We start from the raw sequence: 24384 nt of genomic DNA on the forward strand, positions 1-24384 counted from the left end.
GGGAACAAATGTATATGTATAACTGATTAAATTTGTAAAATAAAAAAAAATAAAATTAAAAAAAATAATAATAATGAGCTATAAAATGATGTTTAAGAAAAGGCTCACTGGAAAAGGATCCTCAAAAAAAGAACCTAGTGTGTTCGTAGAACATAGATATATATAAATAAACATATCAAGCATGGGAAATTTAGAATTTGGGGAAAAATCTGTTTAGGTTCTCACTTTCACATTTTTTGCGAAAATAAAATGCAAAATGCATTTTATGTAAAATGCAATAATTACATAAAAGAATGAATAATAAAACTAAAAATTTATATAACCATTTATCTGATTTCTGGGTGGAGAAGAATTTACTGAACAAAACAGTGTAAGAATGTTTTTCACTATTTGTACATTTGATAACTTAAAAAAAATGTTCAGCAGTGTCTTAAAAAAAAAAAGTCCAACGAAGTTAAAAGGTAAAACCTGAGGAAAATGTTGCTATACACACAACATGTTTAATATCTTAATTCTGTAAAGTGCTCATGTAAATTCAATTGGTTTATTTTATTTCCTCCTCTTCTTCTTTTCTATCAACCTTGCCTTTATACTGTTTCAATTGGTTTATTAAATTCCCAGCTTCCATTTGGGCCGTTTACACTTGCTACCATTTAGTTCACAACAGAACTGAGTTAAGAGTTGTAGGTCCAGAGAGAAACATACCTCTTGGTGCCCTATTTAGATGAGTAGTTAATAGCCCTCTATCCCCCACAGTTCTCACTTCATTTTACATTTTGTTGTGTCCTGTTTCTCTCCTTTTCCTTCTTAGCTCTGACTTCCTCCCTCCTTTTGATGGGTTCTCTTCCTCTTTTCTCACCTTACTAAATTTAACAGAGTTTTTTTCCTTATTGTTTCTTTTGCCTGATTTAGGTTTCCTTCCTCTTGCTTTTATTTTGCAAGAGTTGTATCTTATGCATTTGGGGGCACTCCTTGAACCTGGAAGTCTTCACAGCCCCCCTTCTCTGGTGTCTGTTTTTCTTTAGAATTATTTATCAGATTAGAGCAGCATAGGAGATGTTTTTCTTTTTTTTGGAAATGCATTTCTTTTATTTATTTATTTTATTTTTACTTTTGGCTGTGTTGGGTCTTCATTTCTGTGCGAGGGCTTTCTCTAGTTGTGGCAAGTGGGGGCCACTCTTCATCGCAGTACGCGGGCCTCTCACTGTCGTGGCATCTCTTGTTGTGGAGCACAGGCTCCAGACGTGCAGGCTCAGTAGTTGTGGCTCACGGGCCTAGTTGCTCCGCGGCATGTGGGATCTTCCCAGACCAGGGCTCGAACCCGTGTCCCCTGAATTAGGAGGCAGATTCTCAACCACTGCGCCACCAGGGAAGCCCAGAGGTGTTTTTCAAAACTGTTTTTGTGATAGAGCTACTGAAATGTAACTGGACATAAAGAACTGAAATTTATTTCTAAATAACTCTGAGAAGAAGCATGGAACTTTTGCTTCTTCCATGGAGGAGGAGTAATTGGGGTATGTTAATTAGGAGATCCTGATGCTGCTTAGTTTTTTTAGGGTCTTTGGGAGTACTTATTGTAGGTTGTTCTGCCTTTAACCAAATTGTGGTCATGCAAAAAACTGCATTATTTTTGTCTTGGAAGTCCTCCCAGTAATTATAACACACTATTGCAGTTCTCAGACTTTTGTGGGCATAAGCAATTCCCTGGGGGGACTTGTTAAAAATGCCCCCCTCCTGGAAATTAGTATTCAGATCTTGGGCACGCCATTTTAAAGCTGACTTCAAGAAGAAGCACCCCAGGTAATTTTGATGTAGGTCATCAGTAGACCACAGTTGGAAAAATGTTGCCAAATGGCATCAAGTCCAAACTCTTTGATATGGCTTACAATGTTGCCCCTACCTCCTTCTCCAGCCCCATTTTCCATGGGTCTATGCCACACATCCTATGCTTCACCTAGAGTTCTCAACATGTCTTAACCTTCTCACACCTTTATATACCCTGGCACATGCTGGTTGGTCCCTCTGCTTACAACCCTCTTCCCCATCTCTGCCTTGCATATTCATTCTTCAGGTCTCTACTGAAGCATCACACCTTTCCTCTCTTCTTCTCAAACGGAATTAAACTACACTCACATAACAAAACTCTATTGTAGCACTTAACATAGTGTTTCATCATTGTTGATTTCCTGGTCTGTTTCCTACTAGATTATATATACTTAAGGACAGAGTCTGTCATGTTGATCTCTGTTCCCCCAGTGTCTGGCACATGGTAGATGTAGAGTAAATACTAAATAATATCAAAGCTTCTCTTGCCTCTTTGGAACACTAAGCATGCTAGATCTAAAGAAATGCTGTAGTAGCAGCTCTGCACTCCTGTATTCTGAGAGTTTTCACGTGTTTTTAAGTATAGAGCACTTATTTTTACAAAAAGCAATTATTCTTTTAAGTGCTTTTACAAAAAGCAAGTATTTTGAATTATTTTTGAATTTTTGAATTAAAGGGACAAAAAGAGTTTGGTAATAAATAAGGCACCCTGGCTATATACCATGTATTCTTCTTGCCACTTGTGAGTATGTGACTTGTATAAGTTGTGCTTCCTCTCAAGACTTTAATTTCTGTATCTGTAATTCTAACTAGTACTCACAGTGGCCTTCTAATGGTCTTTCCCTTTTCTAATAACTCATACAGGTACCATGTCCTCTAACTAAAATACCATTTCTCTCCCTACCTCCTTCATTTCTGTGTTTAGTTCTTCCCAGTTGCCTTCTGGAGGAAAAAAATAGGTTTGGCTTTCAAGGTCCTGTATGACCGGGTCCTTTCTTAGTCCTTGACCTTTAAATCTCACTCTTCCTTCTTGTTTTATTTGACAGTCTTACAAAAACAGACCTTCTTCTTTGCTCTTTATAATTAGCCCTACCTGGAATATATTTATTCAAATCCTTAAGTCCTACTCTAAGCCCCACCTTCTTGATAAAGATCACCATTCCATCTTGCAGTGAGGAAATTGAATAGTAAACCAAAATATCTTCCAAGAGGAAGGTTAATAGGGAAAATATGCTTGAATGTTTTAACTTCATGGAAAATTTAGTGGGAATAATATTGTTTCATACTAAGGCATACTAAATGGATAGTTTTGTTATGTGTAGTGGAGCTACAGTTTTCACCTGTAGTAATTGAAGCACAATTATTCACTGTTATTTGTGAAATGAAACCAACCAGCATATAAGCAACTATGGATCATTCCCCCGTTATTTCTGTTTTCACTTCATTAATAAAATAAATGTAAACTAGTTTAAAATGTTAGTTATTATTAGCTGTAATCTATTATTTTTCTGTAATAAACATGAGTTTGAAATAATATTCAGGCTGACTAAATTTTCTCATTACCTGAGCCCTAACTTCCTTGTTTTTTTCCAGTTGGATGTTGCTAGGCATCTCTCAATCTGTCTTCAAAACAGAATCCACATTCTTCCTTCCCCCACAACCTGCTCCAAGGAACAGCAGTGGGCAGGACTGTGTGGCTGGAGGGGCGAGTGGGAATAGAGGTCAGAGAGGTCCCTGAAGGCCAGGATCACTCAGGGCCTTCTCGACCTGCCAGCGACTTTGGGCTTTGTTCTGTATTCAGTAAGTCTGCACTTTGGAAGCGAAAACCTTTTCATTTATGGCAGAGTACATTTGTGCTTTAAGGAAATAGTTTCCCTCAGATATAATGGAGCAGGGAATTTGAGTGAAACCTTAGTATGTTCCTCCTAAAGTACCTAATTTAATAGAGTAATTTAATAGTATTTGTTCTAGTATGTTTTCTAGTCTAGTTTCCTTGGGCCTATTTCTACATCATTAAGGAAAAACATCACATTAGAAGCTATCCATTTAAATCCTTTTTAAAAAAATTTTTTTAACATCTTTATTGGAGTATAATTGCTTTATAATGGCGTGTTTCTGCTTTATATCTAATTATTTTTAAAACAAAATTTGTAAGTTCTCTTTTCTTCTTAAAAAAAATTTCCCCTTTTTGTTTGGAGGGACAATTGACTGACTAGTGTATAATTTAATTTGCACTTTCTGCTGTCATCATTTCCAGCAGGGGCATTCTGTTGGGAAAATTCAGGTTTAGAATTGTGATTTAATTGGAGACAGGATTGATATATAATAAGGAATGAATTGCCTTACCAGACTTGCTGACTTTTAGACAGTGCAGAGCCTATAAACTTTCTTGGGGCTCCTCATTTGGTGTGTGTAGTAAACAGAAACAATGCCGTATTGGGGGTAGGAGAATAAGGATTAACATCAGTTTCTAGGGAATGGAGAGTGCTGTTTTAGAGTATAGATCCTTTAAGAAATGTTGTAGGACCTAAATTTTTATTGGAAAAGTCTCTGAATAAAATGTCTAAAGTTCATTTTTTGTAAAATAACCCATGTGGTGACAGAAATTCAAGCAAGGACAAAATTGGCAAAAGTTACATAAATAGTAAAAGTCGAATAGTTACTTTAAATTTTTGATTTATTTTATGACTCTGTCATTGTTCCTTAGCATATGTTCCTTTACGTGAGTCAATAGTAGTCTAGATAAAACAAAATTATTAAAAATTTTGAGAGACTTTTTAAAATCCAAATAATTATTGGGTTTGAATAATAGGAAAAGAACCTCACAGAACACACCAGCCTTTGGTGTGGAGTCTGTAGTTCTATTTGGATCCACGACAATTTAAAATATTCATATTCGTTTTGAACCGTTTAGTGTTTGCGCTGTAAAATTCTATTCCTGTTGTTTCATTTTTTTCCAGTGTGGCATCTTCCTTGTGGGCATTTGCAATGTGTGCTCAGAAGGGAAGTGAAGGTATAAGTGTCATTATCTCAAAGCAGAATTCTTCCTAGAATATTTTTGCTTCTGGGTTATTCCAGTGTTTAGTTTTGAAGATTAGGGAGGAAAAGGAAGTTGACTGTTAACGTTCCCAGTTACGTTGCTTGTTGGCCCTCATTATGAAGACTGAGTATTACTACTCTTAGGTGTTCTCAAACTAGCAACTGTTATTCGAATAATTAAGTCACCTGGTGAGATGAGGTTTTTCTTTGCACTAACTTTTTGTTTTTAATGGGTTGATAACTTTTTAAAAATATTTATTTATTTTTGGCTGCGTTGGGTCTTTGCTGCACGTGGGCTTTCTCTAGTTGTGAGCATGGGCTACTCTCTGTAAATAATTAAATAATGAATGAAAATCTTAGAAATAGTATTAATACAAGTGAACTATAAAAACCAAATGTCTTTAAGAGCCAAATTTATGCATTGGAAAATTAGTTGATCCATTTTCCATTTGTCAAGGCAGAATGCCCTGATGTATACATGCTTATAGTAGTGAAATTAAGAAATGAGAATCTCTTAAGTGGTTAAATGGGATACGATCTGATTTTCAACATTATTAGAACTAAATTCAGTTTTGATTTTGCAACATTATTTGACCGTTTCTACAAAATTTTATATGGTAAAATAAGGTTTAAAATTTAACTTCATGGCACCTCATCAGATAGCTAAAATCCTTATGTATCTCAAAACTGTATTTAAGGACTGCAGAAATAATTTTGTTGATTGCTGCTTTGGAGGTAAAAGATGTATATAAATTCTTATTCTAGATTAAGGATATCTTTAATCTGTGAAGAACTGTTTAAGCTAACTGACAGGTTGTACTCTGAATATTGCCTAGATCCACTAGAACAAAATTTGTGTTTTCGTAAACGTGAGTCAAGGGTATGGCATGTACAGTGAAGATATTCATTGTGTCCCTGGGAAAGTTAATGGGTGTTACTCCAAGTTGAAGGAAAAGGATCTGTGGTCAAGTAAATTTGGAATATGTTGGTTTAAGCAAAGCTAAGCTTTACTGAAGATTTCTCAGAGCCTTTAATATTGAAATATTTTATATTAATCAGATTAATCTTACTTTAAGAATTTTAAGTATCTGGTCAGTCATTGATCTTACTTTGTTTCCTGTAATTTTTTCCTCCTTTCACAAAATAATATGCAAGTTCCATGTCGGATATCACGTTATTTTATTAATGGGAAGAAAGAAAATATCTCTTCTTTCAAAGGACTTAACACGTGAAAAGTCACCACATGTAGGAAATTTTGTATATGAATTTCATGTTTTCAATTCCTGTTTTCTATTTGAATTCTAGTTCCTTGAATTTTGTAGGGACTGATAGGGAAGTTAGTAAAAGACAAATAGGTAGAAAGTAAGAGTAAGATAGAAGGAAGAACTAATTCAACAACTGAACTAGATTAAAGGTTTTTGCTTCGTCTTTTCTCTGAAATGCTTTTTGGACTAAGGTTTTCATGATACATACTTATTTGAACAAATTTTTACAGAATAAATAAGGTAATAACTTCTTCATTAAAGTCTTTTGAAATTATTTTTCTGTGGTGTTTGGGGGTGTTGCAGGATCTATTAGTGGAAAGAACTGTACTACTGTAATATCCTGTGACTAATGGGAGTGGCCTGTGATTTAAAAACCATTGTTGTAAAGCAACTATACTCCAATAAAAATTTTTTTAAAAAATCATCATCACTTGTGATTCTGGTTATAATCTGATAGTTTGTTCTTTCACAATTTCCTAAAAATTTGAGACTTAATTGCTCATTTCTACTCACTTGTTAACCTTGTCTCTTATGACTTCGTTTCCTTTTTTTTTTTTTTTGTGGTACGCAGGCCTCTCGCTGTTGTGGCCTCTCCCGTTGCGGAGCGCAGGCTCAGCGGCCATGGCTCACGGGCCCAGCCGCTCTGTGGTATGTGGGATCTTCCCAGACCGGGGCACGAACCCGTGTCCGCTGCATCGGCAGGCGGACTCTCAACCACTGCGCCACCAGGGAAGCCCTCGTTTCCTTTTATAATATAATCTCTAGTTTTCAAAGTTTGACTCCAGAGAGTTGCGATACGTATCAGAACATACACTGCATGATTTTTCAAGTTCAACCTATAACTATTCATTTTACACAAATATCTGTATTTCAGATGGAGCAGCTATCAGATGAAGAAATTGACCATGGTGCTGAAGAAGACAGTGACAAGGAAGATCAGGACCTGGACAAAATGTTTGGAGCCTGGCTGGGGGAGCTAGACAAACTCACTCAGGTTAGAAATTGTGCTTGAAAAACTGGTTGAGGATTTTAAATCATCACTATGTGCTAAAACTTTACTGCGTAGACATGAGGATATGAATATAGTTTATGTTTTAAAATACTGCTATAAAGGGAAAATGTCCAAAACATTAACAAGTAAATGAATAGTAATCTACAACACAAGATTTTGTCTTCTGTGGTTATTTTAAGGAGTTAAAAAGAAAATGCTTTTGACAGAGGTTCTGTGCATCTAGAGGGATTTCTTAAAATCTGTTTCATAAATTGAGTTGCTGCCTAAAAAGTTTTAAAGCCTAAAATGTAAAAATCTAAATTTTAGCAAATCCTATTCTATAATTTAGTGAGTATGAACACATTTTACAACATAAATAATATCCTCACATGCAGATATTTTCTATTACATGATTCCAGAACACTGACAAAATTTCATCCCCAGCTGCATTTGAAAACAGTAGTAGAGCTTTTTCATTTTGTTTTATTGGATCTTCGGTTTTAAAAAAAAAGAACGACTTTATCCTCTAAACCAGGTCACTTTTTAGAATAAAAGTGTACACTATTACTACCCCAGTTAATACATTATATTCAATATATATGAAGATAGTTATGTTTATTAAAGCAACGTTAACTTTATGACAATGAGAAAGAACATTAGAACAAAACTTATTTTCACTCATCCTTAAATATCATCTCCGGGAAGAATTTTTGTGTAAATTGCTAAGTATGAGATTTGTTAACCAGTAGAAAAGTAGGTGGTAAGGTGGAAACTTAAAGTACTAGTTTGTTTCTGTATCTCTTTCTATAGCAGTCTGGGATTGAAACTGAGAAACTCTTCATGTAATTCTTGCTAGATCATTTTGAAAAGCAGACATGTTTGTGACCACAGCCTGTTAATGAAGAATTTTGAGAAGAACGCTTTCAATCTTACTAGGATTTCATAAGGATTATGCTCTTCATCTCCAATCAGGAGAAATAACCGTATTTGTGGTGGTAAAGGTCTTTTACGTAGTTACCAAACCACTTCAGTTTAATTCTTAATTTTTTTTTAAAAAAGTGATTTTGGCATGGAGATGATGACTAGGCTGTGCAGTTCTATGCTGAGGAGAAAAAGGAAAGAGGAAGGAAAGAAGAGGAAATAGAAAATGTTAATGCTTGAAGGAAGTATGTGAGGGCCAGCTGTCGTGTGTGGGGTTTCCTTTTTTTTTGGCCGTGCTGCATGGCTTGTTGGATCTCAGTTCCCTGACCAGGGATTGAACCCAGGCTACAGCAGTGAAAGCCCGGAATCCTAACCACTTGGTCACCAGGGAACTCCCAGCGGTTTCCTTGACTGTGGGTTTTATTGTCCATCCCTGGCGAGGGGCCAGAAAAGAGAAAAGACAGGTAGGTATCAGTCCAGCCACTCCGGGTGGAGTAAACTCCATGCTACTCCACTGTAGATGGCATTTCTACTGAACACAATAAAACCTTGTATTCTTCCCTATATTTTAAATTCCCTGACATACAGATGTGAAGAGCCATTCATCAAAAAAGTTGGCTCCTAAACTAATGCTGTAACAGTTCTTTTTTTTATGTATGAAGCTGTCTTTAGAGAGAAAACAGGTTAAAACTATTGCATAATATGGCCCGCTGCTAGCAAGTTGCTTTTTAACACTTCAGAAATTTTCAAAAAATATTTTACTTACTAAGTAGGTGGCTGAAACTTAAATTCTTGTTTATTTCCTCATTTTAGTTAACTACAGAGTCATCTATGCACCTGTATAACCCGAACGATGTTAATGGATTTTCAACTTTATATTAAATCAGTTTTAAGTTTTAAGTGGTTGTTGAATCATCTGAAATTGTTTGCAAAATTTTATATGTATTTGCATTTTTCTGGAAGAAGTTTCATGGCTTTTATCACATTCTCAATGACTTCCATTCCCACCCCGACTCTACCCCCTGCCAAAAAAAAAATGTTTAAAAAGCACTCTACTAGATTACCCATTTCTTGGCATCAAGGAGTATTTCTTATTATATCCCTTTTTGCCCCAGCATCATGGACACAGCAGATAATTATAATAAGTATTTGTTTATTTGAACTGATGAGTAGATTGAGTTTTAATATGTTTTCAATTATATTCAGGTTTTACTGAAAACATTACCTACATACTATTCTTAATTTCCACTGAGAGAAGGAGGATTAGGCCTTAAATTGCAGCAGAAGAATTTGGTTTGAGGTTAAAGGAGAATATCCTAGCTGTTTCCCGAAACTTTGAAATAAGACACTGAATGGCTGTGGATCTCCTTCAGATGATAGCTTTAAAAACTGGATGGACACTATCTAAATGGATTCAATTGAAACAAATGAATAAAGAAGATAGCATTCTAATCTAATTCCATGATTCTACAAATAGACTATTCAGCATTCTTTTTCATTTGAAATCTATTTGATAATTATAAAGAGAAATTAAAATTTTAAAAGACTAATCGTAATATTTACAAGTTTATTTAAATAGACACTAAATAACTATTGACCCTTTCCCTGAATTTCTCTGTTGTAAACACCTTATCTTCCTTATTGTAGAAAGGTTGGAGAGAAAAAAAGTGTCATTTAAAAAGATGGTGAGTTGGGACTTCCCTGGTGGTCCAGTGGTAAAGAATCCACCTTAACAATGTGGGGGATGCGGGTTTGATCCCTGGTCAGTGAACTGAGATTCCACATGCCACGGGGTAACTAAGCCTACGTGCCACAACTGCTGGGCTCACGTGCCTCAACTGGAGAAGAGAAAACCTGCATGCCACAACTAGGGAGAAGCCTGCATGCCGCAACAAAAGATCCTGCATGCTTCAGTGAAGATCCCGCATGCCACAGCTAAGACCCGATGCAGCCAAAAATAAATAAAATAAATAAATAAATAATTTAAAAGTCTTAAAAATAAAAAAGTAAAAAGGTGGTGAGTTAACTTACAAGACACCCTACCCTGAAGTTCAGTGTGATTGTAGACTTAATCACAGGCAGTATAGCTGGTTACAGTTTGCCTTCACCTTAGTAGAGCTTGCAAAGAACAAGGATATTCCATCATTGTTTGAAGTTGTAGCCATTAAGATCTATTAAGATCTTGGGTCTCATAATTTTGAGTCCAGAATTGTGCCTTATCTTCAGGGTAATTCATTCCAAGAATGAGGCTCTGTTGGACCAAAAACAAATTCCTTTGAGGAGAGAGAAAACAGAATTCTCTGCATTATTCCTTTTTATTTCTTATCTTACCATGCCCATATTCATGTACCTAGCTTATTTTATAGTGAATTTATGTAAAACGAGCTCAGTCACTATACTTGATGTATTCAGTATTCGGAAAGATATTTACTCCAAACTAACTATCTCAAGTGCCTTAAGTAAGCATATATCTAAAAATTGAGGAAACTATAACCAAACTGATATGAAAACCAATTATATTTTTCCTTAAGGCTATTACTTAGAAGAACTTTGGTTGTATTAACTATTATATGACAGTTCACTTAATCATAAAAAAACTTTATTTATCTTTTTAGTATAATTGAAGCCTGAATTTAATATGACTTATTAAACTTTGTTTTTTAAAGAGTTTGGATTCTGACAAGCCCACGGAACCAATAAAAAGATCTCCTCTTCGCCAGGAAACAAACATGGCCAATTTTTCTTATCGTTTCTCCATATACAACTTGAATGGTAAGATGTAATTGGAAATAAAATGTAAAACAGTGTATAAGTTATATAATGTGGAAATAATGCAGTAACAATCACACATAGCTCAATATAAAAACCATATATGCATAACTTGAGTTCTTATATTTCTTGATTTGTACATTTTATTACTAATTCAAATCATCACAGAAAAAAACAAACTGAAACATAACTAAAATAGTTTTCTAGTTGAGTTATTAATAATTGACAAAGTACATACTCAGGTAGAATCCTACAACAAACTTAATTGCATTGTTGTATTTTCACTGGAATAAAGTCCAGTGAAGGTGAAATTACTTGTTATTAATTTAAAACCAGCCCCTCTGGCCTTTATTTAATGAACTCTACCTAGTCAGCTTTTAGTTCTTGGAACTGACATTTCAATCTGTAATTTTTTTAGGGCTTACCATTTCTCTTTTTATGCCCTCAGATCTTTAGGTATTAACATCTCCACCAGGGCAATGGTCATATTAACAACTTAGAGCCTCTGGTAAAACATTGCATGGGGGATGTGGTTAAAACCATGGAACATACAATTTTTCCATTATTTTTATCTTTCAACTCATAATTTTATTCTTCTCTGATTACTACAAATCTTAAAAGATGGACTCGTTGCTTCTAAAATTTTCTCTTGGAATTTAAAACAAAAAACTGTTAGAAATCCTGTATTTGATAGGCATTAGGCCCAATAGGATGAATTTTTTTGCTTTTCCCCTGGCATTTATAATAGAATGTATAAATTCTAATTCATTGTGTTCTGGAAACATCATGCATGTTGTTCATTGCAGAAGCTCTGAATCAGGGAGAAACCGTGGATCTGGATGCCCTAATGGCCGATCTTTGCTCAATAGAGCAGGAGCTCAGCAGTATTGGTGCAGGAAATAGTAAGCGTCAAATCACAGAAACAAAAGCCACTCAGAAGTTACCTGCTAGCCGACATACATCAAAACATGGCACCTTGAAAGGACTGTCTTCTTCGTCTAATAGGATAACTAAACCGTCTCATGCCAACTACTCCCTGGATGACATCACTGCACAGTTAGAACAGGCCTCCTTGAGCATGGATGAGGCTGCTCAGCAGTCTGTACTAGAAGATACTAAGTCCTTAGTAACTAATCAGCACAGGAGAACAGCATCAGCGGGCACAGTGAGTGATGCTGAAGTACGCTCTATTAGTAACTCCTCTCGTTCAAGCATCACTTCTGCAGCCTCTAGCATGGACTCTTTGGATATTGATAAAGTAACACGCCCTCAAGAACTGGATTTGACACATCAGGGGCAGCCAATTACTGAGGTAAGTGGATGGAACTTTCTTCCCTGGTATTTCAGTATTAAAATAAGGAAGAAATTATATTTTTGAAATGCAGTTCTAATCAACTTTCCTGCTTTTTCTACATTTAAAGTTTGTCAAGAATACCTCTGAGCTAAGCTTTAAAAACAGACTACAGAATATATTACCAGATATAGCAGTGTCATAAAGATGATTAAGAAGAGATTTAGTTTCTTCAGTTTTATTCATGTAACTATTTGAAGTCCTTAAATTAATGTCAGTTGTATCACATGATTTAAACTTGAAATATAATTTATATTTAATGATATTTTGTAAAGTTATGATAGCTATTAAGCTGATAATAATTGCTTTCTAATATGTGTTTATTACAAAATAACCATTTGAGAAAATGACTCATATCCCCATTATAATTCTCCCAGATTCTAGCTCTCAGGGTTTACTCCATTTTATTGTCAAAGAGTCGGTGTGATGTAGTGAAAAGAGCCACTGGGCTTGGAATTGGAAAACTTGGTTCCAAGTGTTTCACTACCCATCAGACCTACAGGAGTTATTCAATCTTTGTGAACTTCAATTTCTCATAAGTAAAGTGGAGCTAATAGTACATGGTCTACCTTCCTCATACGGTGCTTCAGAGAATCAGAGGTGATATAATATGCACGAACAGATTCTAAAAGATGAAGTTTTTCTGGATGTGATGGGGTGAGGGTAAGGAATGGATCTGTGATAAAATAAGTTTAGTAAAAGCTGAGCTTGATGAAGGTGAATTCTTTATTGAGTTTTTTTCATCAAGGAGAAGGCAATTTTGTTATAAGGTAGCAGCAAGAAAGAAGAAAACCTATGGGGCAGAATAAAGCCAACCTTCCATTCAGTTTATATATATAGTGCTCTCTAATACAGGGTAAAATAATGTATATTAATCAATACTAAGGTAAAATCTTACAAAACATTGTTTAAGGAACCGCAGAGAAATTCATAATTTACACCTGTCACTCAACATTATTGATTTTCCCCCCATTGATTTAATTCATTAGGTTAATTTCCATCAGTCAGTAACTCTTGGTATCCACTAGTACTTTGTTCTAGGCACTGTGGAGCACAAAAGAAGCATGCATCATGGTAGTTTGGAGATAAATTTAAGTTTTATTGCTTGTAAAGAAAGTTAGCAAATTACATCAAAGAGTAAACTTTCATTTATTTAAAATGAAACTTTTCTAAGCAGTATATATTCTATAGAGAACTTGAAAACTTATTTCTACCTTGTGATACCTGGGCGTTATATTTAGCACCAGCTACTTAGCATGCATCACTTTTATCTTTTAGACTTACCTGTTGGGATGTGAGCAATATTTTATTAGGGATGAGCTTGCTTGGTTGTTCTGTGTTTTGTATGTTGATATTCCTTCTTTCCAATCAGATTATTTTGAGTTGGGTCAGAATGCATGAGGACAGGTTGTGAACTAATTAAGAATCTTGGTGTGTATGTGTGTGTTTCCATCTGTAAAATACACTCGTTATAAAGTTCACTCTGTAAAGTATACTCATTCATTATAAGTAACAATTGAAGAGCAAATAAAGTAAAAAGTGAAGTCTTCTAGCAAACACTTCACACAGTATCTAGTGGTATCCATGGGCAACGATACCATGGTATAATATTTCAATGGTATATATTCAATGGTATAATATTTAATATAAGACTTTAGTGTAAGGTTTGGTGAGTAAGCCAGCAAAAAGCAGGAAAAGGAGTTAAAAGTCTTCTCTATCCAGCCTGTTCTTTTGCCTTGCCTAGGTGGGTAGAAAAGTGGTTTAACAAATCTGGAACTTGTTTCCATGCACTTTTTTTTGGATCTAGTCTGTTCCAATTCAAACCAAGAAAACTAAGGGAGGCTTGCTAGATCCCAAACCTGTGTATCAAATTACCACCAGACTCAAATACAATTTTTTAAAAAATACTTTAATTAGTTTTGCATGCATGGAGTTAAAGAGTCATATAGTTCTAGGGACTTCCCTGTTGGCACAGCAATTAAGAATCCACCTGCCAATGCAGGGGACAGGGTTCAAGCCCTGGTCTGGGAAGATCCCACATGCCGCAGAGCAACTAAGCCTGTGCATCACAACTACTGAGCCTGCGCTCTAGAGCCCACAAGCCACAACTACTGAAGCCTGCGGTGTGCTCTGCAACAAGAGAAGCCACCGCAGTGAGAAGCCTGTGCACCGCAACGAAGAGTAGCCCCCCTCGCCTCAACTAGTTAAAGCCTGCACACAGCAACAAAGACCCAATGCAGCCAAAAATTTTAAAAAATAATAAATAAATTAATTTAAAAAACAGTCATATAGTTCTAAAGAGACTTGTTACCAAAAAAACTTTGCTACACATGCACATACACACTCATGCACCCTGTATTCTGCTTTCAGAGGTAAGTGCTTTCTACTCTTTTAGCTGATTCTTAGTGTATTTACCTATCATTAAATCTATAAGTATATCGCTATTTCTTGATTTTTTTTTCAGTTGTATGTATTACCTACTGTCTTCTCACTTTGGAAATTAGGATATAGTGCTCCTTAGACAGTTTCCCTCTTTTCTCCCCTCCCATTCCCCCATCCTTCGAATATATTTTGGTTGGGTAACTATTCAGTGTTTATATTATCATGACTGTATACATGCAGTTTACGGCTAAACTGTATATAATTCTGTTACATTTCCTTTTGGGGACATTACCTCTTGCTTTTCCTGGAATTAAGAATTGTCTTTAGATTTCAAAATAGCTTTTTGTATGTTTATCACTATTTCTACTCCAAACTTTCTCCCAGTTGATTAAATCTCTTACTTGGTTTGAACGAAATTGGTGTTTATTAATTTCATCTTCTTAAAATTCTTCTTTGTCTTTTGTACTCTTTATTCTAGTATCATTCTTAGGTCTTTTCTCTCAGGTGGGTAAGCTTCTCCAGAGAAGATTCTTCCATTCCCCTGCATGGAGGGCATATGCTTGGCTGCCAGTGCTTTAGCACTCATTTGGGAAAGAAGGCATGGGATGTGGAGTGGTCCTCAACACATCCTTTTAGGTCGAGGCTATTGACATCTGGGCTAGATAATTCTTTGTTGCGGGAGCTATCCTGTGCATTGTAGGATGTTTAGCAGCATCCCTGGCATCTACCCACTAGGTGCCAGTACTACATACATCCCTCCAGTTGTGACAACTAGAAATGTCTCCAGACATTGCTGCATGTTCCCTGTGAGGCAAAATTGCCCCCATTTGAGAATCACTGTGTAAGTAGAAAGGGTTAATAATAGCAGGTCTGAGCCCTTTTTTTCATGGGAAATGACCTTGGATTTTCCTTCTCCTGGCATTCTTTACTAGACACTTGATTAATGAATATATAACGTATCCAGGTAATATTGTTTACTGTAAATTGATGCTGATTGGTGAGTGCATATATAGATCAGGAAGACTGTGAGTGAACTATATAGAAGCCTGTGAAAAGACACTGAACTTGACTCCTCTTGTGCAATGTGTGACTCTTATAGGTGAGCATAAACATATCCCTCCAGGGGCCCTGGAACCTACACGCATTGGCTGTTAAAATATGCTCCTGGTTCCTGTGGAGCATGAAGTCTCCTTAGGCCAGGGTGATTTCTGTACTTATTCACATGATCTCTTTCTCTTACAGCGGTGGGTCCAAAAAAGGCCCCTGGTGGGCTGTATAAACCCCTTCTGAAGATAGCATGCCTCATGCTAGCATGCTGTCTTTGTCTTTGTCTTTCTGCAGAACTAAATGAACCCGGTGCCAAGCTGTGGTCTTTGGGGTCCTATGAATGAATATCAGTCTGAACCTGAGACTGCTGCTGGTGGCAGGAAAGGAGGAAATCTGGGAATTAACTGCTTTCTTAAACATGCTTTCAACCAGTCCTGCTTTTAGTCCCACCTTCATTCACTTCTGATTCTGGAGTCATTTGAGGTCACAGGATGTAAATTGGGGTGCCCCTCTGCTTTTCTCCAGTGCTGGCTTAGCATTCAGCTTTCCTTGGGCCTGCTGAGTGTTTTTTTTTTTTTTTACCACTCAGCCATATGCCTTCTAGCTTCCAAATTTTTGTCAGGTCTTCTTATGAGTTTGTCTTTAAAACAGCAGCAACAACCAAACCCTTTATCTTTGTTTTCGTGAGATTTGGGGAGGGCTTGGAACTACCTCATTGGCCATTCAGTCTCCTTTTCATGTCTCCTGTCTCTTGACCTTGGAGTGCCCCAAGGGGCAGTCCTCAGACTACCTTTCTATCTGTATCTACTCCTTCTGTGATCTTACACACTGACAACTCCCACATTTTAATACCCAATCATTTATTTAAGGCACATTTTCCCCCCTACATCTTAGTCCCTCTAAAAACAATGGTTCTCAACTGGGAGCTATTTTGTCCCCCAGAGGACGTTTTTGGTTGTCAGTGATAGAAGGGTGCTCCTGGCATCTGTGGGCAGGGGCCAGGGGTGCTGCTAAAATCCTGCAGTGCACAGGACAGCCTCCACAGCAAACAAGTATCTGACCCAAAATAGTGCCAAGATTGAGGAGCCATGTTCTAAATCAGGTGGCATCGGTCACTCACTGTCAGCAAGATGGCAATTACACTGTGTTGTGTGAAGCTATCTGTTGACAGTTGCTGATAAAGATCAAGAAATACCAGCACTAAATCATCTTAGATTCAAGGGAATACAGGTTTCTTTAGCCAGCGCCTCTCCCCTGAACTCCAGACTCATGCATCCTATTTCTAATCCATATCTCTGTTTGGTTATCTAATAGGTAACTCAGATTTAGCTGGTCTAAAACTGAAGCCCTGCTTTTTTTCTCCCAAACTTATTCCTCCCGCAGTCTTCTCCACCTCAGTTAATGGCTATTCTGTCCTTCCAGTTCATCAAGCAAAACCCTTGGAGTCTTTATCTCCTTCTCTTTTTTTTTCCCCCACCCTGCTTCCAATCCAGCAGCCAGTTCTGTTGCCTTAACTTCAGATTATATCCAGAATTTGATCACTTCTCACCACCTTCACTGCCACCAAGCCAACCCTGTCTTGATACAGATTTTTGCAATAGCCTCCCGATTAGTCTTCTGTGTTCACCGTTCCCTTAACAGTCTGTTATCCACATGGCAGCCAGAGTGGTCCTATTAAAGGTAAGTCAGATCTTGCCCCTCCTCCTTTCAAACCCAAAGGCTTTGTACCTTACTCAGTATAAACCCAAAACCCCTACAGTGGCCTGCAGGGCCTTACCAGATCTGCTTTCCTGTTGCCTGCTCCTGTATTCCTTTCTTTCCTCCCTCCCTTACTCTGCCAGCCGTACTGCCTCCCAGTTGTTCATTGCCAGAAGTCAGAGCTTGCCTCAGAGCCTTTTCGCTTGTCCCCCTGCCTGGATGCCCTTCCCTGTGATAGTACCCCTTTACTACCTTTAGGGATTTGCTCAAATGTCACTTTCCCCATGAGGCCTTCTGTGATCACCCTATTTTAAAATTGAACTCCTCTTCCTCTGCCCTGTGATACTTTTTATCTCCCTTTAATGCTTTATATTTCTCTTTATTTTATCACCATTTAAAATACTATATATTTTACTTAAAAAAATAAATTATTTATGTGTGTATGTATGTATGTATGTTTGGCTGCGTTGGGTCTTCATTGCTGCATGCAGGCTTTCTCTAGTTGCGGCGAGCAGGGGCTACTCTTCATTGCGGTGCGCGGGCTTCTCATTGCAGTGTCTTCTCTTGTTGTGGAGCACGGGCTCTAGGGGCACGGGCTTCGGTAGTTGTGGCATGCGGGCTCAGTAGTTGTGGCTCGCGGGTTCTAGAGCACAGGCTCAGTAGTTGCGGCGCATGGGCTTAGTTGTTCCACGGCATGTGGGATCTTCCCAGACCAGGGCTTGAACCCGTGTCCCCTGCATTGGCAGGTGGATTCTTAACTACTGTGCCACCAGGGAAGTCCTTTACTTCTTTTATTTTGCTCATCTGTCTTCTCCCACTTGAATGTGAGCTCCAGGAGGAGAGGAATTTTTGGAAAAATTTCTTTGATTCCTGATGTGTCTTTAGCACCTAGAACATTATTTGGCTCGTAAGAAGCAGTCAGATGTTTGAATGAGCATTTAAATATATGCACATGTTCAATCCATCTTTGTCTAGAAGTCTTGCACTCTAAAATTATCAGCAATTATTTTCTTTCAAGATGGTGGACGGAGTGCCATGAGTGAAGTAATATGTAAAAATTCTGATAGTGAAACTTTTTTTTTAGACACCACTAAGTTCTTTAGAGGAAGTAATTAATACCTGTTTTAAGAAACCTAGGACAGAATAGTTACTTGCACTGAAGTTTGGTGATACAAATACCAGTTGGAAAAATCAATTTGAGATTGGTACTATTTCATCTTGGGGATGTGGGTATTCAAACTGCCCATTCAAAAATAAATAATTCTGGGCTCCCCTGGTGGCGCAGTGGTTGAGAGTCCGCCTGCCAATGCAGGGGACACGGGTTCGTGCCCTGGTCTGGGAAGATCCTACGTGGCGCGGAGCGGCTGGGCCTGTGAGCCATGGCCACTGAGCCTGCGAGTCCGGAGCCTGTGCTCCACAACGGGAGAGGCCGCAGCAGTGAGAGGCCTGCGTACCACACACACACACACACACACACACATACACACACAAAATAATTAATTAATTAATCAATTAATTAATTAATTCTGTGGCTTATCTTTCTGCCTCCTTGCTCTCTGAAGCCAGCAGGGATAGGCACAGTATAATTTCACATCAGGGAGAGTATGTCTTTTTTCCCTCCTTTCTCTTTCTTGACTTTTGTTGAAATACTGTGCTTCCAGGCACTTCACATATGTTTATTTCATTTAAGCCTCCTGCTATCCCTTTGGTACGGGCATTATTCCAAAGAGATTAAGTAGGTCAAATAACTGGGAAGTCTATATTTGATTTCCAAAACTACAACATTTGCCTCCCAACTTTTATCAATATCTTAAAAATAAAGTGAAGCTGATTATCAAAAATGATTATTCCCTGAATGTTAAAGAATGCTTTAAGCATAAAAATATTTTCCATGGATAAACGTAAAAATGAATTACAGAATAATTTTAGTATTCTTTTTTTTTTTTTTTTTTTTTGCGGTACGCGGGCCTCTCACTGTTATGGCCTCTCCCGTTGCGGAGCACAGGCTCCGGACGCGCAGGCTCAGCGGCCATGGCTCACGGGCCCAGCCGCTCCGCGGCATGTGGGATCCTCCCGGACCGGGACGAACCCGTGTTCCCTGCATTGGCAGGCAGACTCTCAACCATTGCGCAACCAGGGAAGCCCCTAGTTAGTATTCTTATGAAATCCATCAGTAATGTTCACTTGCTAAGTTTTAAAAATTAGAATTCATTGTAGTTGAAGTAAATTAGGGCTCTTTATATCTAAAGCAATGTGAAATAAATATTGCAGCTGACTTGCTGGTACTTTTTATTCACATTAACTGATAAAACAATAATTTTTAATAAGAGCAGTTTTCAAATTTAAATAGTAATTTCATGTTATAAATTTTATATAAAGTAGGGTCTACTGATAAAAAGGTTAGTGCTAAAATATACCTATATGTTTATTTTCTAGTGGGATTTAATGATTCCTCTGAATTTGGAATTTAATACACAAAAATGTGTTTTTAAAATGAAAATGCTTTTAGAAGCTTTTACTGAAGTTTATGGTAGATTCAAAAAGTTTTGCTGAATCTTTAAGAATATTTGATGATCGTATTATAAATATTTTGATAGGGCCTTCCCTGGTGGCGCAGTGGTTGAGAGTCCGCCTGCCGATGCAGGGGACACGGGTTCTTGCCCCAGTCCGGGAGGATCCCACATGCCGCGGAGCGGTTAGGCCCGTGAGCCATGGCCGCTGAGCCTGTGCGTCCGGAGCCTGTGCTCCGCAACGGGAGAGGCCAGAACAGTGAGAGGCCCACGTGCCGCAAACAAACAAACAATCAAACAAATAAATAAATTTTTTTTTTTTTTTTTTTTTTTTTTTTTTGCGGTATGCGGGCCTCTCACTGTTGTGGCCTCCCCCGTTGCGGAGCACAGGCTCCAGACGCGCAGGCTCCGGACGCGCAGGCTCAGCGGCCATGGCTCACGGGCCCAGCCGCTCCGCGGCATATGGGATCCTCCCAGACCGGGGCACGAACCCGTATCCCCTGCATCGGCAGGCGGACTCTCAACCACTTGCGCCACCAGGGAGGCCCATAAATAAATATTTTGATAGGAAAAATTCCCTAAATATCTGAGCTACTAAAACTTTTTAGTGTTATATATTTTTTCCTTATGTATATAGGGTTTTTTAAATGAAATATTTCATGGATACACCATTATAACTTGTGATATGCAACACAGCATATCATAGCTTCAGTGCAATTCCTTTACTTCTTTTACTTTCCCAAACTATTTCAGGAATTAATGTGTGCAGAAATTTTGAGGTATTGGAAAGAAAACAGCAATTGTGTTGTAATATCAGGTAGCATTGGCATTGAAGTCCCAAATTATTCTTAGAAAACAACCTTTTGCTCTGAAATATTAACCAGGTGGGAGCACAGGGCTTTCTGAAACTTTAAGAGGCCTACATATCTAAAAGATTGGGGTTAGTAATTATTACAGCTACATTTCACCTAAAATTCTAGTGGCTATGTTGCTACATCTCACTGAAATTTATTCACGTGTACCAACTTGGTGTTTAATTCTAGATTTCACTGGCCTAGTGAGATTAACAGAAGGAATAGGTATCAGATGAAAGAAGAACTGAAGATTGGTGAGAGCCAGGGGAAAAGCCTGGTCATTACTCATAGACACTTTCCAGACACACCACCCAGTCAACACTGGCATATATGCCCTGATCCTTATTGTGTGGGTTTCTTAGAAATATATGCAGTGTTTCCTTGAGGAAGTGAAAACGCATCTTTATTTGGTTTTAGGTCTGTTTTGTTTTTCTTTTCTGTTTTGTTTTGTGTTGGGAGAGCTGGTAAAGGATGTTATACTGGCTATATAATGGCCAGTTACATATCTAGGAGAGGAATAAACGGAAGAGGGGGAAAAAGAGAAAATAATATCAGCTACTATATTGAGTGCTTATTCTGTGTTGGGCATTGTGCTTTACATGCTTAACACACTGAATCTGTACAGTGCCTTGTGGAATAGGTACCATTACCTCCATTTTACAATGAAAGGAACTAAGGCAGAGTGACTAAATAACTTTCCCAAGGGTTTGAACCCAGATAGTCTGGTTATAGAGCTCATACAGCAATACCTTGCTGTTTCATCACAGAATTGAAGGAGGATCAAGGCAAGGCTCGACTGGCCAGTGCTTCTCAGATCCAGACCTAGAGACAGAACTACATGGGCAGTAGAAAAAAGGCAAAGAGATTTATGCAGTAACATCCCCATCTTGTGGTGTTTTAGTATATTCCCGAATATATTGTTAAAATTTAACAGCTACAGGCTAGCTCTAATCTAAATGAATTGAGGCTTAAATGAAATTCAGATGATGGCTGGTGGTTTCCCACTTTTGATATAATAGTAATGTAATTATTACTCATTAATGTTTATAGCAACTTTTGGAGATAAATGCTGTCATTACACCATTTTACACATGAGGAAACAAGTTAAATAATAAGCCCAGAGTCACATTGCCAGGAAACGACTGAGCTGGGGCTTGAAACAGGCCCTCCGGCCGCAGGGTCTGGATTCTTAACCATCATCCTATATTTATTTTTAATATTCGCAAAGAGCACATACACATATCAGTAAGAGATGATTAACGTTTTATTGAAGCATTAATGTGTGTTCACAAACCTCCGCTTTCTTCCAGTTGTTATCTAAGGTGTGAGCTACCAAAACGAAGTGTTTCATTTTGTAACCATGGTTTTGGTAGAAGGTCATTTCTTGATTATGGCTGGGCTCCTGTGTTCAGATCATTGCTTCTCTATACATCCTCCCCCCACAAGATTCTGGCTCATAAATGGTACTTTGAACACGTTACAGATTCAGTTCAAGAAAGCAGTGATCCATAACTTGCTTTGCAGAGATTTGTGGAGAGTTTTTGAGAGATTGATAGAGAACGTGATAGCTTTATAACAAAAGAAAGTTTTTGAAACTGAGAAGGTATGGAGCAAAATTTGTGTGCAGAATTGACCTTCACGTTCACTTCTCTTATGTGTTTTGAGCACAGCTTTTAGATTTATGAAAGCAGTGATGAAGAAAAGATAAAAATTAGATTTGGGAAGATAACTTTTTTGTAGTATTTAAATATTTTATGGAAATGGAACCTATTTAACATTAAATAAATGATTTCTATCATTGCATAATCCCTTTTCATCTTTATTAAGGTAACAACATTTAATCTTTGTTTGCATATGTACTGTTTTCTATTGTCTTTGTTACTTCCCATATGTATATTCATTTTTGGTAAGGATATGTTGAATTTTAATAATATAATGTTCCATCATACTGTTTAACATGGCATATAGGCAGCCATCTCTTGTTGAACACCTTGGATTGTGATTTTTTTTTTAACCAATCAGTAAGTGTTTAGAAATATGGTGGGAGCTTGTGTGAGATTGAGCCTAGAGAGAATATATATTTTTTTAAACTTTTTATTTTGAAATAATGTCAAATTTACAAAAATTTGAAAGAATAGTACAAAGAACTCATGAAACTCTTCACTCATGTTCACTAGTTTTTAACGTTTTGCCACACTTTATTATTTTTTATGTATATACATTTTTTTCCTGAACCATTTGAGAGTTGGTTGCATTTATCATGCCTTTTTTAGCCCTTAATACTTAAGTCTTTATTTCCTAAAAATGAGGATAATGGCATTATAGATTTGATAGGCCTCCCATTGATGCAGTGATTGACACAGTGCTATAGGATATGTTGACTGAGAAAATGTATAGAGGGGAAAGCAAAAACAGTCTTGATCTGGCCAAGCAAGTGACATGAAGGCCAAGAAGTAATAGTTATTCATACATTCCATAAATATTGGAGCACCTAGACACTGTGTCGGACTGTAAGGGATAAAACGGTGAACATAATACACAATGTCCTTAGGAGATTATAGTTTATTGTCTGAGGAGAGGGGTGTCAATACAGACAACCAAATAAGCACTTTTAGTACAGTGAGGAAAGTACTATAATAGGAAAGACAGAAACCTTGGTTAAAAGGTCATTGATGACTTTGAGAACGAATTACAGAATGCATTACAACTCAAAGGATGAAGACTTTGGAGGAGAAACGTGGATGCTAGATTGCAGGGAATTAAGGGATAAGTGCAAGAGGTACACCGTAGCTGAATTCAAAAGTAAAAAATAATGAAAGTAAAAACTAATCGTATAACAAGAGGAGGGTGCCCAGAAGAATTGAATATTTTTCTGTCCTTCTCAGCCCCAGTAAGCTAGACCAGTAGAGTATCAGAGACTGAGATATTAGAAGGAGAATGAGTGGGATCTAGGACATGGTTAGCTTTGGAGGGGAAAAAAGGGTATTTACTCATATAGAAGTGGAGAGAAGGATGAGAATATGGGTGTAGTTGTAGGACACATTTTAGGGCTGAAGATCCTCATGATAGATGCGATTTTCTTGGAAATGGAAGGAAGTGAGGTCATAGGAAGAGGTTGAAGGATGAAACCAGGCAGTTGCAGAACTTGGAAACTGCTTGTTCCCTCTAAGAACAAGCTTCGAGGAATGACTTAGAGGAGAAGAGATTAAGAGTACTGCCAAAGAACAGTTAAGGCCCAGTTGGGGTTCCGTATGAATTGGTACTGGACACACTGTTTCTGTGTAGTTCTCCGATAGAGCTCTACCGTCCAGGAGAGTGAGGTTATCCTTAAATTATCAAGCGTTAGGATCATCTGGTTCTTACCTTTTCTATTTTTGCACAGTATAATGAGGTGCATGCAACTTTTCATTACTATTTTGTTTCAGTGATTCATTTCAGTGATCTTTTTCTCTTCCTGCATGATAATGAAAACTGCCCTTTTCCACCTCCTTTACCTATCATGTTCTTCCTTCCTGCATTTTCACAGCATGCTATCTCTCTGAGATGTCCCAGCAAGCAGGCCAAGCATCATACTGACTTCACAGAAGAACAGGCTGAGCTGACACCTGTAAGTTCTGTAAACATGTCCATTGGGACTACTTAAATTTTATCAGCAAAGAGGAATGCATTCTCTAGAACTCCTGATGGTGAAACCTTGTCATATATCTCAGTTTTTTGAACACAAGCAAAGCTT

General features: G+C 37.5%; 1 protein-coding gene across 6 annotated transcripts in view; it reads left to right on the plus strand.

The window, feature by feature from the left end:
- RAPH1 (Ras association (RalGDS/AF-6) and pleckstrin homology domains 1) overlaps positions 1-24384 on the plus strand; it is a 98355-nt gene that overhangs the window by 33372 nt on the left and 40599 nt on the right. For 4 of the 6 annotated variants that reach the window (XM_060107440.1, XM_060107439.1, XM_060107441.1 and 1 more), the window contains exons 2-5: positions 7003-7122; positions 10707-10812; positions 11616-12121; positions 24178-24258. In XM_060107440.1, the coding sequence (XP_059963423.1) occupies positions 7003-7122; positions 10707-10812; positions 11616-12121; positions 24178-24258 (813 nt within the window). The remainder of the gene's footprint in view (positions 1-7002; positions 7123-10706; positions 10813-11615; positions 12122-24177; positions 24259-24384) is intronic. The other 2 variants (XM_060107442.1, XM_060107443.1) reach the window with 1 other exon arrangement.

The sequence above is a fragment of the Mesoplodon densirostris genome, chromosome 8 (assembly GCF_025265405.1).
Source record: "Mesoplodon densirostris isolate mMesDen1 chromosome 8, mMesDen1 primary haplotype, whole genome shotgun sequence".
Lineage (NCBI taxonomy): Eukaryota > Metazoa > Chordata > Mammalia > Artiodactyla > Ziphiidae > Mesoplodon > Mesoplodon densirostris.